General features: G+C 38.4%; 2 protein-coding genes and 1 long non-coding RNA gene across 3 annotated transcripts in view; 2 read left to right on the forward strand and 1 right to left on the reverse strand.

Moving 5' to 3' along the window:
• The window catches only part of LOC146926824 (uncharacterized), a 28,622-nt gene that overhangs the window by 2,053 nt on the left and 7,940 nt on the right, over positions 1 to 18,629 (reverse strand). The gene's annotated exons all lie outside the window — the stretch shown is intronic.
• On the forward strand, positions 1,435 to 3,554 carry LOC146926825 (uncharacterized). The gene is made up of 2 exons (XM_085700498.1): positions 1,435 to 3,033; positions 3,430 to 3,554. The coding sequence occupies exons 1-2, from the start codon at positions 1,764 to 1,766 to the stop codon at positions 3,552 to 3,554; spliced, it is 1,395 nt and encodes a 464-aa protein (XP_085556624.1). The 5' UTR covers positions 1,435 to 1,763.
• LOC146926826 (uncharacterized) lies at positions 11,261 to 13,647 on the forward strand. The gene is made up of 3 exons (XM_085700506.1): positions 11,261 to 11,599; positions 11,714 to 13,485; positions 13,602 to 13,647. Exons 1-3 carry the CDS (start codon positions 11,261 to 11,263, stop codon positions 13,645 to 13,647), a joined length of 2,157 nt encoding a protein of 718 aa, XP_085556632.1.

Raw genomic sequence — 18,629 nt, forward strand, 5'->3', positions numbered from 1 at the left:
TTAAGGTCTCGCCGGAATCTGGAATTCACGGCGGTGACGATGAAGATTCCGATGAATCTTCATCTTCTCCAACCGTTTCATTCCAGAAACCGGCGGTGGAAGATGATCGGAGAAGAAGAGAGGTTGTAGAGCTTCTCTCACTAGGAGAGAAGTTAGAGAGAGAAAGAAGAGGGGAAAATGAAGAAAACGTTGGAGTAAGGCTTATATAAGCCTCTAGGTTGTGTTTCCACCGTTAGATCTAGGGTTAGGGGGAACTGGATCAATCCAACGCTCCTGATGCGTTTGGATATGTGAAGAAGATTTCCTTCTTAGACTTGGCTGGGTTTTGATGATAACAAACACACATCACAAAAGAAGAAAAACCATGGAGGCTCAATTTGAAGAATGATGACAATGGGACTCAAGCTTCATAGTTATATTTTTGTAAGTATGGTCCTTATCTTTGATTTATCATTCTTAACTTATGGAACAACTTAGAATGCTCAGAAAATAATTACAAATATTTTTTCTATGTCCCATATGATGCAATACTAAAATCTCTTGAAAATAAATCACACACTTACAATGATTTTATTTAAATGTGATTTTGCATTAAAATGTTTTTGTATGAAAAGCCGTAATTGATTTTTAAAATCTGCATATTTAAAAATAGTCTTTACCATGCATGCAGAAGTATTGAAAATATACTATAATCAATTATGAATTTATTAATTGATCATGGAATTGAAAATCCTTCATTGTGCCTTTACGTGATCAATTATACAAATGAATAATTTATTATATTATATTTGGTTTTATGTGCAACAATCTTTTTTTATATATGCAACGGCTAATTGGCTTAATACCATGCAACAACTATTTTCTAAGTGGCTAACGGCTATCTTGTTTTAATTTATTTTGCCAACGGCCACATTTGGTTTATATGCTCTTCATTCTCATTTGTATGAATAGATACCATTTTAAATATGTTTCTATCCATTGGTAACTCTTTTTGAAAGATAGTATCATTTCATAAACATCTTTTTAGCCTTTATAAATTCAATTGAGAATCAAAGCAATATACACACAACTACTTTCATTATCTCAATTGACATTTTCAATATCACTTGCGATTTCGAACTTTCATTCAAATTGTTTGGAAAACTTTGCTTACACTTTAACATTTATTAAAAAGTTTTCTGAGCACTAAGTCCATTTTTTAGAGTGATATTGATAAAGATATACAGCCATACATTTGTTATTCTTCAATTACTTTGTTGTAAAGTTTCTTGCCATTGTTGGTGAGAATTATTGTTTAAGATAGTGGGGGTGCTATCTTGTGATTGTTGTAAAAGGTTCTTTGATTCGGGAAGATTCAAAGTCCACCAAAAGTGGTTGGTGTTTGTGTTGTAATCAAGAGAGAAGGTTTCTTTCTTGTGTTATGTTAGAAAGATTGTTAGGGGGTCTTGGGGTGAGATTGCTTGTAACAAAGATTCTAACATAGTGAATTCCTTCGCGGGGTGTGAAGGGAGTGGACTGACCCTAAGGTTTAGAGGGGAACCACTATAAACTCTCTTGTGTCTTTTCTTCTTCCCTTGCTCTTTTATTTTTCCGCATTTATACCTTCATCATTATTTACCGGAAAAATTATCAAGAACGCTAAACTCTGAAAAATTAACCAATATTCCTAGAAACCTAATTCACCCCCCCTCTTAGGTTACAATCTGAACTTACAATTGGTATCAGAGCAAGAGTAAAGATAACTTGCTTCTTTGATCCAGAAAATGGCTTCCGCTAAACCGTTTCTAGGAGAAGGTCCTAATTCAAACCGACCACCATGTTTCACCGGAGATCATTATGATTTCTGGAAAATTAGGATGACAACATATCTAGAAGCCCAAGGTGAAGACATTTGGGATGCTGTCCAGAATGGTCCTTATGTTCCCACTACAAGTGTGAATGGTGTGACTGGTGTCAAACCACAAACATCATGGGATGATGATGACCGCAAAAAGGTGTTATTTGACAAAAAGGCGAAGAACATTCTTCAATCCTCTCTTGGGATGGATGAGTTTTTCAGAATTTCTAACTGCAAAACAGCCAAGGAAATTTGGGACACTTTGGAAACAACACATGAAGGAACGGAAGAAGTAAAACGTTCCAGATTGAATACCCTCTCTCAAGAGTATGAAATGTTTAGAATGCAACCAGGAGAAAATATTCTAGATATGCAAAAGAGATTTTCACATCTTATCAATCATCTTGCAGCCCTTGGAAAAAATTTGTCCAACAATGAAATAAACTTGAAGATTCTCAGGTCACTATCAAGGGAATGGCAACCAAAAGTAACAGTCATATCTGAAAAGAAAAGTCTTTCAAACATGTCGTTGGCAACACTTTTTGGGAAATTACAAGAGCATGAAATTGAACTTGCAAGACTGGAACAACATGAAGAAGTAGTAAAGAAACATAAGAACATTTCCTTGAAGGCGGAGTCCAATGTTGTTCAACAAGATGATAGTACTGATGAAGATGAAGACATCACTATTCTTTTAAAAAAAATTGGAAAATTTCTTAGAAAAGATAAAGAAATTAAAATTAATAAAAGAAAATTTCTCAAGAATAATGATGCTTCTACATCAAAACAGAATTTCACATGTTTCGAATGTGGAAATGAAGGTCACATGAAGGCAGATTGTCCGATCCTTGCAAAGAAGAACAACCACAAAGGAAAGAAAGAATTCAAGCCAAGAAGGGCCTACATTGCATGGGAGGACAATGATATAAGTTCGTCTTCAGAATCAGAAAATGAAGAAAGTGCAAACATGACACTGATGGTGTCTCATCATTCTGATGATGAAGAAAATGAGGTTAGTGATTCTGAAATTAATGAAAAACATTCTTATGAAGAATTGCAAAATGCATTTAATGAATTGTATGAAGAATGCATTAATCTTTCTAAAACTTGTGCAAAGCAAAAGAAACAAATTGTATCTCTTGAAAGAAAAGCTTTTGATGCACAAGTAGAATTAGAAAAGGTTAAAACTTCTTCATGTAATAAATGTAAAGAAAATGAAACAAAAATTGTTGAATTAAATCAAGTGATCAAAATTTTTGAAAAAGGTCACAATGGTTTGGAAGAAGTGCTTAGTAAACAAAGATATTCAAACAACAAATCCGGGCTTGGTTTTTCTAAATTTGATAAACCAAACACCAATAAAACTGTTTTTGTTAAAGCAAGCACAAATCCCAACAACATCGAAACCAAGAAAATGCATGTTGTTAATTCTTCCAAGAATGTGAATCAAAGAATTAATTCTAAAAGAAGAAATTATTCTAACAATTCTTTTAAGAAAAATAATTCAAATGTTAAGAATAATTTCTCTAAAGGAAATAATTTTGGTTCACATTATATTCTTAATTTAACATGTTTTTATTGTAACATAAAAGGTCACACTCCAAATACTTGCTACATAAGAAACATTGGAGTTCCTTATGGTGAGTATATTTGGATAAAGAAAGGTATTAACCCACAAGGACCCAGAGAAAAATGGGTACCTAAAAAGTTTTATTAATTGTCTTGTAGGTACTTGAAGACCATATTCAAATCTTGTCAAATTAGGATTGGTTTTTCAATTATTATTTGTCTGTGATTAAATAATGGCTGCAATTTTGTGAAAAGATATGGCCATGGTAAAAGATACATATATTCTATCTATGCAGTTACGTTGATATACTTGATATTCTTAAAGATGATATTTGTTTAAGATAATTGTGTGGTAACCTTCTTTGAAACTTCACTGTTCTTCGTGTGTTGACTTGTTTCAAGACTTCTTTCTTTCAACAAAAAAAAATATGGTTGTCATCATATATTTGGTATTTGAAACATGTATGCATAATTTATAATTTATTCAACTATATATATGATGAATTTTGATAAGTATTGATATATTTAGTCTATTATCCACGTTTGAACTTACACACTTGTAGATGCAATCAATATTTTATGCATGAAACTTGTTTGTGTTGAATTTTTAAAATAAATTTGGTTTGTTTATTACTGAAGCATTTGTACCAAAATTTGATTTCCTAATATCATCTTACTGAAGCATCTTTCTGAAGTCAAATGAAAATTAGATTTAATTGTGGTTGGTTAAACTATTTTGATAAATGTCTAATTTGTTGAAAATGATATATTGTATGCATGCATGTTGTTTTATTTTAATTTTAACATAAAAGTGGTGCATATAATTATTAATATATCAAGAACATGTTTTAAAGACATTGATTTTCTGTATTGTATTTAAAATTGATGATCTCATGTCATATGTGCAAAATCGAAGTGAAGGATTTAATATTCATTGTGAAGAAGATAAATTATTTTTACACAAAATTTATTATTTCCCTTATATTACGACCCTTTGGATTTTACCTTTTTTCTTCTTTTTGATGATGTCAAAAGGGGGAGAAAGTGTATGTTTGTGTTTTGTGCTTAAATTATTTCAGGTATCCAATTGCAAAACAAAGGGGGAGAAATACAAGATAAGGGACGTTTTCATTGAGCAAACATTGTAAAAAAAGATATGGTTTGTCATCATCAAAAAGGGGGAGATTGTGAAGAAGATTTCCTTCTTAGACTTGGCTGGGTTTTGATGATAACAAACACACATCACAATAGAAGAAAAACCATGGAGGCTCAATTTGAAGAATGATGACAATGGGACTCAAGCTTCATAGTTATATTTTTGTAAGTATGGTCCTTATCTTTGATTTATCATTCTTAACTTATGGAACAACTTAGAATGCTCAGAAAATAATTACAAATATTTTTTCTAAGTCCCATATGATGCAATACTAAAATCTCTTGAAAATAAATCACACACTTACAATGATTTTATTTAAATGTGATTTTGCATTAAAATGTTTTTGTATGAAAAGCCGTAATTGATTTTTAAAATCTGCATATTTAAAAATAGTCTTTACCATGCATGCAGAAGTATTGAAAATATACTATAATCAATTATGAATTTATTAATTGATCATGGAATTGAAAATCCTTCATTGTGCCTTTACATGATCAATTATACAAATGAATAATTTATTATATTATATTTGGTTTTATGTGCAACAATCTTTTTTTATATATGCAACGGCTATTTGGCTTAATACCATGCAACAACTATTTTCTAAGTGGCTAACGGCTATCTTGTTTTAATTTATTTTGCCAACGGCCACATTTGGTTTATATGCTCTTCATTCTCATTTGTATGAATAGATACCATTTTAAATATGTTTCTATCCATTGGTAACTCTTTTTGAAAGATAGTATCATTTCATAAACATCTTTTTAGCCTTTATAAATTCAACTGAGAATCAAAGCAATATACACACAACTACTTTCATTATCTCAATTGACATTTTCAATATCACTTGCGCTTTCAAACTTTCATTCAAATTGTTTGGAAAACTTTGCTTACACTTTAACATTTATTAAAAAGTTTTCTGAGCACTAAGTCCATTTTTTAGAGTGATATTGATAAAGATATACAACCATACATTTGTTATTCTTCAATTACTTTGTTGTAAAGTTTCTTGCCATTGTTGGTGAGAATTATTGTTTAAGATAGTGGGGGTGCTATCTTGTGATTGTTGTAAAAGGTTATTTGATTCGGGAAGATTCAAAGTCCACCAAAAGTGGTTGGTGTTTGTGTTGTAATCAAGAGAGAAGGTTTCTTTCTTGTGTTTATGTTAGAAAGATTGTTAGGGGGTCTTGGGGTGAGATTGCTTGTAACAAAGATTCTAACATAGTGAATTCCTTCGCGGGGCGTGAATGGAGTGGACTGACCCTAAGGTTTAGAGGGGAACCACTATAAACTCTCTTGTGTCTTTTCTTCTTCCCTTGCTCTTTTATTTTTCCGCATTTATACCTTCATCATTATTTACCGGAAAAATTATCAAGAACGCTAAACTCTGAAAAATTAACCAATATTCCTAGAAACCTAATTCACTCCACCTCTTAGGTTACAATCTGAACTTACAGGATAGTCCAGATCCATCCTGGATCCTGGGCCTGGGTTTCTGTTGAACTGGACTTCGCTTTCTTGCTATATTTGTGCTATTCCCACACTGCTTCTTGATATTTGCACCTCTGTTTCATCAAAAACCTTTTAAAAAAAGTCCTAAAAAATGTTCTAATCATTTTCTTGATTTTTTTTGATGAATCTTGATGTGTTTACGTGTTAATCTTGATATAAATATATGAAAATAATTTGTCCTTTGATGATTCAATTTTTTTTCATTTTCTTGTTAAAAATCTTATTAAAAATTTCTAAAAGACCTTATGAACTCTTTTGGAACTATTTTTGACACTTGAAACTTGTTTCTTAGGATATTTTGACACGTTAAAAATGGATAAAAAATAATGTGTTGTGTTTTGCTTTATTTCTTGAATTTTATGTTAAAAAACTTGTGAAGATGTGCATAATTTTGATCCCAATTTTTGGTGTATGTTTATGATTTGTGATGTGTGAATTGGTGATGGATTTGTCACTGTTTGGATGTGCTTCTTGCTGTATGTGAATATGTGTGATTAGTTACTTGTTTTACAAGGCAAACTAATGATTGTTTGAGAAAATAAAATGTTAAATATATCTAGAGATGAATCACAATTTTGTAACTTGAGCATGAACCTCTAATTCTCACATTTTGGCTGCATTGAAACTCATTTTAAAATTGTCATAATGGGGAAGTTGTGAGTCATGTGCATTTTGAAGTATTGTGATTAATTTCTAGTATGTTTTAACACTTTATCTTTGTGTTTTTGCCTTTGTTTAGTATTTTCTTGCCTTATTACTTTCTTCATTATATTTGGAGCTACTAACCTCTTTCATTTCATGATTCATACATTCCATAAGCATACTTCATTCTTTAGCTTTAGTTTTATTTCTTGCACCTTAATTTCTCATGCCAAGACTTAGCATGTAAAAACTTAGGGATTTTTGTACTTTACCTTATGCTTTTAATTCCTTGCAAGACCATAGAATGTAAATTAGGGCATATGTAAAGGACAATGGACTCTAATGATGTACACCGACACAAGCACCGACACATGCACACACATCGCATGGATATTTTAAATGTATGCTTAGGGAATGTATGCTTTAGATGTATGCTTAGGAATCATAATACTTATAAAAATTCTCTTTTCCAAAAAACATGAACAACTTCACTCAAATAATTTTCCAAAGAAACCTTGGGATCAAAATCCCATTGAATTTTCCCTTTGTTTTCTTAAATAAAAACCTTAATGAACATTAATCATACTTAGACTTCTTTTTGCAAATTAACTAATTCCACCTCACATTTTCCAAATCTTATGCCCTTGAGGCCTCTCTCTCTTATTCTTCAAAATTCCATTTTCAAAATTAAAATCAACCAACAAAAACAAAAACATTTTTGTGGAAGAGAACTACATGGATTTTGATCCCTTAAAAGGGTATGTAGGCAAGAAGTCAAAACTTCTCCAATTCCAATAAAACAAAAATTCAAACGCATTTCTCTCCCTCCAATTCTTAACCTAGCAAACCCTTAGGTGTAAATAACACCTTCAAATAGCATTTAAAAATAAAGCGCGCGCGTAGAAAGTAAAGACGGTTCCTATAGGATACTATAGTCGTTATGGGTGCCTAACACCTTCCCGTAGCGAAAACAACTCCCGGACCTCGATTCTCAAGGGTTTTACTTATTTTTTCCCTTCCCAAGAAAAAATGAGATATCAACGGTTAAAAAGGTTCAAACTTAATCAATGTTTGACACCCGAAAAACCAAGATAAAACAGCTGGCGACTTCGCTGGGGAGAATTCGAGAGTTACGCCTAGTCTTTATTTTCACGCTCGTGCCTTGTTTTTACTTGCTCTTTTTTTTTTACTTGCTTTCTTATGTGAATAAATGTTTAAATTCTTGCAAACGTGTGGGGGTGAGAATATTAAAGCCCTACACCCGGGCTGAGTGAACTTAGGAATTAGGGGGGATATAATCGACAATTCATTCCGAGGGTTGCCTCGTGTATCGGATTATGCGATCAATCCCACATAGCTGAGGCATTTTGGGGGTGATGTTGTCGGCGCGTGTTGTCGCGTTTAGGCACTTTGCTTCCAATTGTTCTATGACGCTATGAACCGTAGATAACCGAACCCATCCATGGCCATTTTCTAGGATGTAGTGCAGAGGCTAAACCGAGTGTTGTCTCGAGTTTTAGTCGTCACGCGATACTACACTCAAGTTAGACCTTCTTACGCATAATCATGGAGCGAGTGTTTGTCTCGTGGCACCATGATATACGTCGGAGAGGTTGCGACTTGGGAACTTTTTAGAACCCGGTTACTATTATCCAAAGCCCTAGATTCACCGGACAACGTGTCCACTCATGACTCCTTGACTTTGAATTTCAACTCACCATGTTTTCTCCGTACTTGAATGTGATCATGCATACATGCATACATGCATACATGCATAAACTTTTTTCCATGCATTTATCGAAGGGCTTAGACAAATTGAATTTGTAAACATTGTAGGAATGGGGAAGACTAAGTCCTACAAGTTCAAGGAGGTGGATTTGGCTAGTTTGAGAGATTTGGCACTCAAGATCAAGGATCCAACCGGTTTCCGACATCGTTACGGGGATTTACTTACCCTTCTCCGGACTAATGTGGATGAGAAGCTTGTACACACTCTAGTGCACTAGGCATGGCAACAGAACCCGTACCCGCGGGTACCCACCCGAACCTGCCCCGATTTTGACGGGGAAAATCCGCTTTGACTGGGTTTGGGTTTTCCCCGATTTTAAAGGATGGGGGTGGGGCGGGTAATGGGGAAACATGTACCCACCCCGAACCCGTCCCCGAACCCGCCCCGATTATATTAAATTACATAATTACCCCTATTTTAACTTGTATATTTTATATAGGTGAAATATTAATGTTTATATTATAACTTGTATATTTTATATAGGTGAAATATTAGCTAGTGGCGTTACTTCCCTCTTTGAAGATGGTCAATAGTATTTTGAGAAAAGAGAAAGAAAGAAGACTACATTGGTGGTGGCAGCTTATCTAGCTACTTTTGTTTGCAATTTCAATGAACAATGATTTTTATCTACTTAGTTAGCAATTTCAATGAACAATGATGTAGAATATTTTTGGTTATGTGGTTGTTTTGATGGCAGTTTTGGAATATTGGTTTGGTTATGTCGTTGTTTTGATGGTAGTTTGGAATACTCTTATCTACTAGTACAATATTATGTGGTTTTGATAAATTTGATATTGGTTTTGATAATTTGGATTACGAGTTGTATGGTTGCTGCACTTTATTTGAAATAATTTTTTTGTATGTTCGGACGAATTTTGGGTTCATGATATATGTTCTAGTTTGGGCCAAGGGATTATGTTTATTAAAAATCTAAATCCACTGGGGGTATGGGGGCGAGGCGGGGATACCCGAACCCATTTGGGATGGGGTTTGGGTTCAATTATTCATCCCCGTTGGGGTACGGGGCGGGGAACAGGGCTTTATCAGGGAATTGGGTTTGGGGATGGGGTAGGTAAAAACCGTCCCCGCTCCGCCCCATTGCCATCCCTAAGTGCAGTTTTATGATCAGGACTATCGGTGCTTCACTTTTCCCGACTTTCAGTTGGTGCCCACACTCGAGGCTTATTCTTGCTTGATGGATCTATCTATTGCTAAAGGGGTACCTTTCACGGGTCTTGAGCATCCCCCTACTCATTTGGTTATTGCCCGTGATCTCTATCTCAAGACCTCCGATGTTTCCATGAATCTTGTCACTAAGGCTCACATCCGGGGATTCACTTCGGAGTATCTACTTGAGAAGGCCAATCTCAAAACCACTTGTCAGGACACTCTTGAGGCTATTCTTGCGTTACTCATCTATGGGCTTATTCTCTTTCCGAATCTTGATGACTTCGTGGACATGAATGCTATTATGATCTTCCGCTCCAAGAATCCGGTTCCTACTTTGTTGGCTGACACATACCATGCTATTCACGATCGATCTGGCAAGGGTTGTGGATACATTCTTTGCTGTGTACCTCTCCTCTATAGGTGGTTTATTTCGCACCTTCCGAAGTCTTTCCATGATAATCCAGAGAATTGGACTATTTCACAGCGGATCATGGCTCTCACCCCTAATGAAGTGGTTTGGCTCACTCCCGCTGCTAGAGTCAAAGAAATCATCTTCGGTGGTGGGAAGTTTCTTAATGTATCTCTTCTTGGTACCCGAGGTGGAATCAACTATAACCCGGAGCTCGCCTTGCGACAATTTGGTTTCCCGATGAAAGAGAAGCCCATCTATCTTGCTACATCTCCTTATTTCTTCCATTACTCTAATGCTCCCATGGGAATAAGAGAAGATTTCATAGAGGCTTGGTCCAAGATTCGGAGGAAAGATGTGAAACATATGGGTGTGAGGTCCGGTGTTGCTCATGAGGCCTATACTCAGTGGGTGATAAATCAGGCCGAGAAGATTGGTATGCCTTACCCCGCCATGAGATACGTGTCTGCATCCACTCCAATCATGCCTTTGCCTCTACCTCTGCCTACTCAGGAAATGTATCAGGAGCATCTAGCTATGGAGAACCGAGAGAAGCATCAGTGGAAGACTAGATACTATGAGGCTGAGAATTTGATCATGACTTTGGATGGGAAAGATGAACAGAAGACTCATGAGGTTTTGACATTGAAAAAGGAGTTGGCTAAAGCTAGGAAAGAAATTGAAGAAAAAGATAAGTTGCTTATGAGGGATTCCAAGAGGGCTAGGGGTGCCTGTGACTTCTATGCACGATACTGTAGCTATGAGTCTGATTCTGAGAATGATCCTTCCACTTCCTACACTTGAGGATTACTGTTTCCTGTTGTTGTTTCCAGTTGTTATTGTTGTTTTACAGTCTATCTCTTGGCTTAGCATTTCAAAGAGAATTATCTTGTAAAACCTTGTGATTGTGTCATCTGGTTATGATGTTTCAGTTGTTTAGTAATGTTTACAAATTTCTAATTTGCCTAAAACCCTTCGATAACACAAAAAAGAGTCTTTTTTGCATAAGCATCTACACATTTCATGCATCATTGCATTCATTGGTCGCAAAAAAAAAAAACTTCCCTGTGCTCATTACCTCCTGGTTCTTCTGCCGCAGTCTGAAAGGTGGCTCGTGCACGCAAGGTTCACCAACCAGCTAGAATTCATCAGACAAGATTGTACAAGAGAAGAAACATGGCTAACTTTGAAGAAGAGAATGCTCAGCTCCGTGCCGAATTGGCTGCTATGAACGAAGACTTGGCTAAGGCTCATGATGCTATGTCTACTCTGATGGCCGCACAAGAACAACCAGCCACATCTGTTCCAGCTTCTACTGAAATGATTCCATCCATCCCATTATCCACTGTGGCTTCTGATGCTCAGTTTGTTATGCCCAATGGCAGCCCTTATGGACTCTCAGCTTTCTATGCTCCTAATACTGCAGCCGGTATTTCTGGTATTGCCCATCAAGGACATATTCCTGCAACAACTTTCGCTTCTACATCTACCTCTATGCCTCAAGTGACTACTGTTGTTACCGATATTGTTGTGCACACTGTGCAACAGGTAATCGATGTGGACACTCCGCGTGGACAGGACCCCATAATGGAGGCTATGAGAGAACAGTTAATAGAGCTAGCTGGAGAGCTCCGTGAGGTTAAAGCTAGCCATAGGAACGATGTTTCTGCTAAGGCTCATGATCTATGCCTGATATCCCAATTTGAGGTTCCTAAAAAGTTCAAAGTGCCAGACTTTGACAAATACAATGGATCTTCTTGTCCACATAGCCATGTCATTCGGTACGTCCAAAAGATGGCCAACTACGCAGATAATGATGCGCTGATGATCCACTGCTTCCAGGATAGCTTGATGGAAGATGCGACAGACTGGTACACCGGTTTGAGCAAAGAGAATATCCATACTTTTGAAGAACTCGCCGCTGCTTTTGAAAATCATTATGAGTTTAACACCCGCTTGAAGCCGAATAGAGATTCTCTTAAGTCTTTGTCTCAGAAGTCAGATGAAACCTTCCGTGAATATGCTCAGAGATGGAGGGGAGCAGCTGCCCGCGTTTCTCCTCGGCTCGATGAGGAAGAACTTACACAGACATTCCTGAAAACTTTGAAAAAGGAATATGTTGAAAGAATGATAGTTTCTGCACCAAATAATTTCTCCGACATGGTTACTATGGGAACTCGTCTAGAAGAGGCTGTCAGAGAAGGTATCATTGTTCTTGAAAAGGGTGAGTCCTCAGCTAGTGCGCCAAAGAAGTATGGTAACGACCACCATAAGAAGAAGGAATCCGAAGTAGGGATGGTGTCCGGTAATCAGTCTACAGCTGCTGTCGCTCCTGTTAATGCTGCTCAGTTACCTCTACCCTACCAATATATGCAGTACTCTCAACATCCCTTCTTCCGACCATTCTACCAGCAGTATCCTCTGCCACCGGGTCAACCACCAGTGCCCGTTAATGCCATTGCCCAGCAGGTCCAACAGCAGCCTCCTACTCAACAGCAACAGCCACAACAACAGGGCCCTCGACCCAGGCCTTATTTTCCACCAATACCAATGCGGTATGCCGATTTGCTCCCAACTCTACTAGCTAAAGGGCACTGCGTCACCAGACCAGGAAAGCCTCCGCCTACGCTGTTGCCTCCCAGGTTCCGACAAGACCTCAGATGTGAATTCCATCAGGGCGCTCAGGGCCACGATGTTGAAGGGTGTTATGCTTTGAAGTACGTTGTAAAGGATCTAATAGACAGAGGACGATTAACTTTTGAAAATAGTGTTCCACACGTTCTTGACAACCCGCTTCCAGATCATGCAGCTGTTAACATGATTGAGGCTTTTGATAAAGTTGAAACATCTCGGGTTTTTCGAGAAGTCCCCACTTTAGATGTCCGTAATGTTGCTACTCCTTTGGTGCCACTACATGTCAAGCTCTGCCAAGCTGCCTTGTTTAAACATGATCATGCTTCCTGTTCAGAGTGTCTTCAGAATCCTATGGGCTGTTGTACCATACAAGGTGATATACAGAGTCTAATGGACAACAAGCACTTGGTTGCCAGTGACCTTTGTATGATTGTGCTAGTGTTTCATGATTCTCCTGCCAAAAGTGTATCTCAGACAAGGGAAATAGAACCCTTGGTGATCAGGCTACCTGGCCCAGTATCTTATGCCTCTACTAAAGCAATCCCTTACAAATACGATGCAACTATGATTGAGAATGGAGTGGAAGTGCCTCTGGTATCCCCAACTGCGGTTAGTAATATTGCTGAGGAAACTACAACTCTGAGAAGTGGAAGGGTCCGTCCACTTGTGTTCCAGAAGAAGGTTGTTACACCCACTGCCACAGTAACTCCACCGGTTGCTCCTCCTGTCGACAAGAATGCCAGCCCATCGGGCCAGTCTATTGAAGAGTCTAATCTGGACGAGATTTTGAGGCTCATCAAAAAAAGCAATGATAAGATTGTAGACCAACTGCTGCAAACTCCATCAAAAATATCCATCTTGTCTTTACTCCTGAGCTCAGAAGCTCACAGGAAAGTGTTAATGAAAGTGCTGGAACAGGACTATGTTGATCATGAAGTCTCCGTGGATCAGTTCAACGGAATAGTGGGTAACATTACTGCTTGTAATAACTTGGGGTTTGGTGACGATGAACTCCCCGAAGCAGGAAAGTACCACAACTTAGCTTTGCATATTTCAGTGCACTGTAAGTCTGACATGATATCCAATGTGTTGGTGGACACTGGATCGTCCTTAAATGTAATGCCTGAGTCTACATTGAGACAGTTGAGTCATCATGGACTTTCTCTAAGGGGAAGCAGTTATTTGGTTAAGGCTTTTGACGGATCTCGTAAAGATGTTCTTGGAGAAGTAGATCTCCTAATTACCATTGGACCGGAGACATTCCAGGTCACTTTTCAGATCATGGACATCAACGCCTCTTACAGTTGCCTCCTCGGAAGACCGTGGATTCACGATGCTGGGGCAGTAACTTCCACTCTGCATCAAAAGATCAAGTTTGCGAGGAATGGTAAGCTTGTCACTGTACATGGTGAAGAAGCGTATCTGGTTAGCCAAGTGTCATCTTTCTCTTGTGTTGAAGCAGGGTCCGCTGAAGGGACGTCATTTCAAGGCTTGACAGTTGAAGGCGCAGAACCCCGAAGAGGTAGTGCTACTATGGCTTCATTGAAAGACGCCCAGAAGGCTGTTCAAGAAGGGCAAGCTGCTGGCTGGGGCAAAGTGATACAGATTTTGGAGAATAAGCGCAGAGAAGGCCTCAGTTTCTCCCCGACCTCGGGCGTTTCAACAGGAACTTTCTATAGTGCTGGGTTTATTAACGCTATTACTGAATATGCTGCTGGAAGTAGTTATGTGCCCACATTTGTTGTAGCAGGAGGCACCGTGAGAAATTGGGAGGCCATTGATGTTCCTTTAGTCATGCATGCTTCCATGTAATGTGTCTTGTTGCTCATGCTTTTCTTTGTTTTCAAAATAACAATCCATTCGCTCTGCCCAAGGTGAAAGTGATGTCTTTGTAAGGGCGTGTTTGTTTCGGCATTGCCGTTATCAATAAAAGTTGTCGTCTTCCCCGCGACTCTTTGTTTTTTACTTTTTAGTGCCTTTTTCTTGGAAATAATGGTAATGCCAGAAAAAACCAAAACATCTGTATTTTCTTATTAATTTCAAAAATCTGCATGAAAAACATTTTTCTAAAATCATCCCAATCATATTATGCAGATTGAACCATAATAAACCTGTTGAACACAGTGACCCTACGGTTCCTCCAAATTTTGAATTCCCTGTATACGAAGCTGAAGATGAGGAGGATGACGAAGAGATACCGTACGAGATCACTCGACTGCTTGAGCAAGAAAGAAGAGCCATTCAGCCTCACTAGGAAGAGATTGAGCTTATCAACCTGGGTACTGAAGAGAACAAGCGAGAGATCAAATTGGTGCTGCACTTGAGCCAGAAGTGAAAAAGAAGATTACTCAGCTTCTCCATCATTATCCGGATGTCTTTGCATGGTCCTATGAAGATATGCCGGGTCTAGATCCCAAGATTGTGGAGAATCGGATACCGACAAGGCCTGAATGCCCTCCCGTCAATTAGAAATTGAGAAAGTCTCGTCCAGACATGGCTCTTAAGATTAAGGCTGAGGTGCAAAAGCAAATTGACGCAGGTTTTCTCATGACAGCTGAATATCCTGAGTGGATCGCCAACATTGTACCAGTGCCAAAGAAAGATGGGAAAGTTCGGATGTGTGTTGATTACAGAGATTTGAATAAAGTCAGTCCGAAAGATAACTTCCCATTGCCATATATTGATGTGCTTGTTGACAGTACTGCTCAGTCTAAAGTGTTCTCCTTTATGGATGGTTTCTCTGGCTATAACCAGATACGGATGTCACCTAAAGATAGAGAAAAGACGCCCTTCATCACTCCATGGGGAACATTTCGTTATAAAGTGATGTCGTTTGGTTTGATAAATGCTGGTGCAACGTATCAGAGAGGTATGACTACTCTGTTACATGATATGATTCACAAAGAGATTGAAGTATATGTTGATGACATGATTGTGAAGTCAAGTGATAAAGAGCAGCAAGTTGTGTATTTGAAAAAGATGTTTGAAAGATTAAGAAAGTACAAGTTACGACTGAATCACAACAAATGTACATTCGGTGTAAGATCTGGAAAGCTGCTAGGCTTCATTGTCAGCCAAAGAGGTATTGAAGTTGATCCTGACAAAGTCCGAGCCATCAGAGAGATGTCGGCCCCTCAAACTGAAAAGCAAGTCAGAGGTTTCCTCGGACGCCTGAATTATATTTCAAGATTTATATCTCACATGACTACTACCTGTGGACCAATTTTCAAATTACTCAGAAAGAATCAGCATGTTGTATGGAATGATGAATGTCAGGAAGCTTTTGATAGCATTAAAGAATACTTATTGGAACCACCTATCCTTGTCCCGCCAGTGGAAGGAAGACCTTTGATTATGTATCTGTCAGTGTTAGATGAATCCATGGGTTGTGTTCTCGGCCAACAAGATGAGACTGGAAAGAAAGAACATGCTATCTACTATCTGAGCAAGAAATTCACCGACTGTGAGACTCGGTATACAATGCTTGAAAAGACTTGTTGCGCTTTAGCTTGGGCTGCCAAACGTCTGCGTCATTATATGGTGAATCATACAACTTGGTTGATATCCCGAATGGATCCGATCAAGTACATATTTGAAAAGCTTGCTGTCACTGGAAAGATTGCATGTTGGCAAATGTTGTTGTCTGAATATGATATTGTGTATAAAGCTCAAAGAGCAATCAAAGGAAGTATCCTTGCTGACCATCTTGCTTGTCAACCGCTTGATGATTACCAGCCGATTAAGTTTGAATTCCCTGATGAAGAGATTATGTATTTGAAAGCAAAAGACTGTGAGGAACCGCTGATTGATGAAGGGCCGGATCCCACTAGCAAGTGGGGATTGGTATTTGATGGTGCTGTTAATGCTTATGGTAAAGGGATTGGGGCCATTAATGTAACTCCACAGGGGCACCACATTCCTTTCACTGCTCGAATAATTTTTGAGTGCACGAACAATATAGCTGAATATGAAGCATGCATCTTGGGAATTGAAGAAGCCATTGACATGAGAATCAAACATCTTGACATCTACGGTGATTCCGCACTTGTCATTAATCAGATAAAAGGTGAATGAGAGACTCATCATGAGAAGCTGATCCCTTACCGTGACTATGCAAGACGTCTGTTGACATACTTTACAAAGGTTGAGCTGCACCATATCCATCGGGATGAAAACCAGATGGTTGATGCTCTTGCTACTTTGTCTTCCATGTTTCGTGTGAATCACTGGAATGACGTGCCCATAATCAAGGTGCAGCGTCTTGATAGACCCGCTCACGTGTTTACTATTGAAAATATGCCAGATCAGGCTGATGAAGATATGAATAATAGAAAACCTTGGTATCATAACATCAAACAATTCTTGCAGAATCATGAATATCCACCTGGTGCTTCCAATAGGGATAAAAAGACCCTGAGGAGATGGGCTAGTAGATTCCTTCTGGACGGAGAAATCCTATACAAAAGGAACTATAACATGGTCTTGTTGAGATGTGTGGATGAACAAGAAGCTGAGAAATTGATGCACGATGTACATGACGGTACTTTCGGGACCCATACTCCGGTTCACACCATGTCAAGAAAACTATTAAGAGCCGGCTATTACTGGTTGACTATGGAGCGTGACTGCTACAGACATGCCAAGAGATGCCACAAATGTCAAATTTATGCTGACAAAATTCATGTGCCTCCACATGCCCTCAATATTATTTCTTCCCCATGGCCTTTCTCTATGTGGGGCATTGATATGATCGGAAGAATCGAGTTGAAGGCTTCTAATGGACATCATTTCATCTTAGTGGCAATTGATTATTTTACCAAATGGGTTGAAGTTGCTTCCTATGCGAATGTGACCAAGCAAGTGGTAGTGAAATTTATCAAGAATAACATCATCTGTCGATATGGTGTTCCCAACAAGATCATTACCGACAATGGTTCCAATCTGAACAATAACATGATGCAAACTTTATGTGAAGAATTCAAGATTGAACATCACAACTCTTCTCCTTATAGACCTCAGATGAATGGTGCAGTTGAGGCCGCTAACAAGAACATCAAGAAGATTGTTCAGAAGATGGTTACTACTTACAAAGACTGGCATGAGATGCTACCTTTTGCCTTGCATGGTTACCGTACTACAGTGCGCAGTTCAACCGGGGCAACACCCTTTTCTCTGGTGTATGGTATGGAAGCAGTTCTCCCTCTGGAAGTGGAGATTCCGTATCTTCGAGTGATCATGGAAGCAAAATTAACTGAGGATGAATGGTGTCAAAGTCGGTATGACCAGTTGAATTTGATTGAAGAGAAACGCATGGACGTTATGGCTCATGGACAGTTGTATCAAGTGCGAATGAAGAATGCTTTTGACAAGAAAGTCCGGCCTCGTGAATTCAAGGAAGGCGAACTTGTATTGAAAAGAAGGATAAGCCAACAACCCGACCAAGGGGCAAGTGGACACCTAACTATGAAGGTCCTTATGTTGTCAAGAAGGCTTTCTCTGGTGGTGCTTTGATCCTTACACACATGGATGATATTGAACTTCCAAATCCTGTAAATGCCGATATAGTCAAGAAATACTTTGTCTAAAAATATGAAAAGAACAGCGTGGCAGGTCGAAAACCCGAAAGGGCGGCCTAGTCAAAAATGCGCTTCCCGGTGGATCGAAAACCCGAAAGGGCGGTCCAGGCAAAAGTTAGAGACAAAAAATGAATATGAAAAAGCTCGCTAAGATTGTACGCAACTCAGGCAAAAATGAGCGTCTCGATGAGCCGAAAACCCGAAAGGGCGGTTCATGCAAAAATGAGATTGATAATAAAAGACAAGTAACTATATCTGGCAAATCACCATCACCCCTTGGGGCATCGGCAACTGTCAATGATCCTCTTCATCAGAAGCTTCTGTACTTGTGAATT

The sequence above is a fragment of the Medicago sativa genome, chromosome 4 (assembly GCF_051527215.1).
Source record: "Medicago sativa cultivar Bolivia chromosome 4, Bolivia_mono, whole genome shotgun sequence".
Lineage (NCBI taxonomy): Eukaryota > Viridiplantae > Streptophyta > Magnoliopsida > Fabales > Fabaceae > Medicago > Medicago sativa.

Bases quoted from the DNA above. Each gene is read 5' to 3' on its own strand.
- LOC146926825 (XM_085700498.1), top strand. From the start codon at position 1,764: ATGGCTTCCGCTAAACCGTTTCTAGGAGAAGGTCCTAATTCAAACCGA. The intron at 3,034-3,429 runs GTAATAAATGTA...GTAACATAAAAG, and splicing joins AAAGGTTAAAACTTCTTCAT to GTCACACTCCAAATACTTGC.
- LOC146926826 (XM_085700506.1), top strand. From the start codon at position 11,261: ATGGCTAACTTTGAAGAAGAGAATGCTCAGCTCCGTGCCGAATTGGCT. The intron at 11,600-11,713 runs GTTACCGATATT...CTAGCTGGAGAG, and splicing joins TGCCTCAAGTGACTACTGTT to CTCCGTGAGGTTAAAGCTAG. The intron at 13,486-13,601 runs GTCTAATCTGGA...TGAGCTCAGAAG, and splicing joins TCGGGCCAGTCTATTGAAGA to CTCACAGGAAAGTGTTAATG.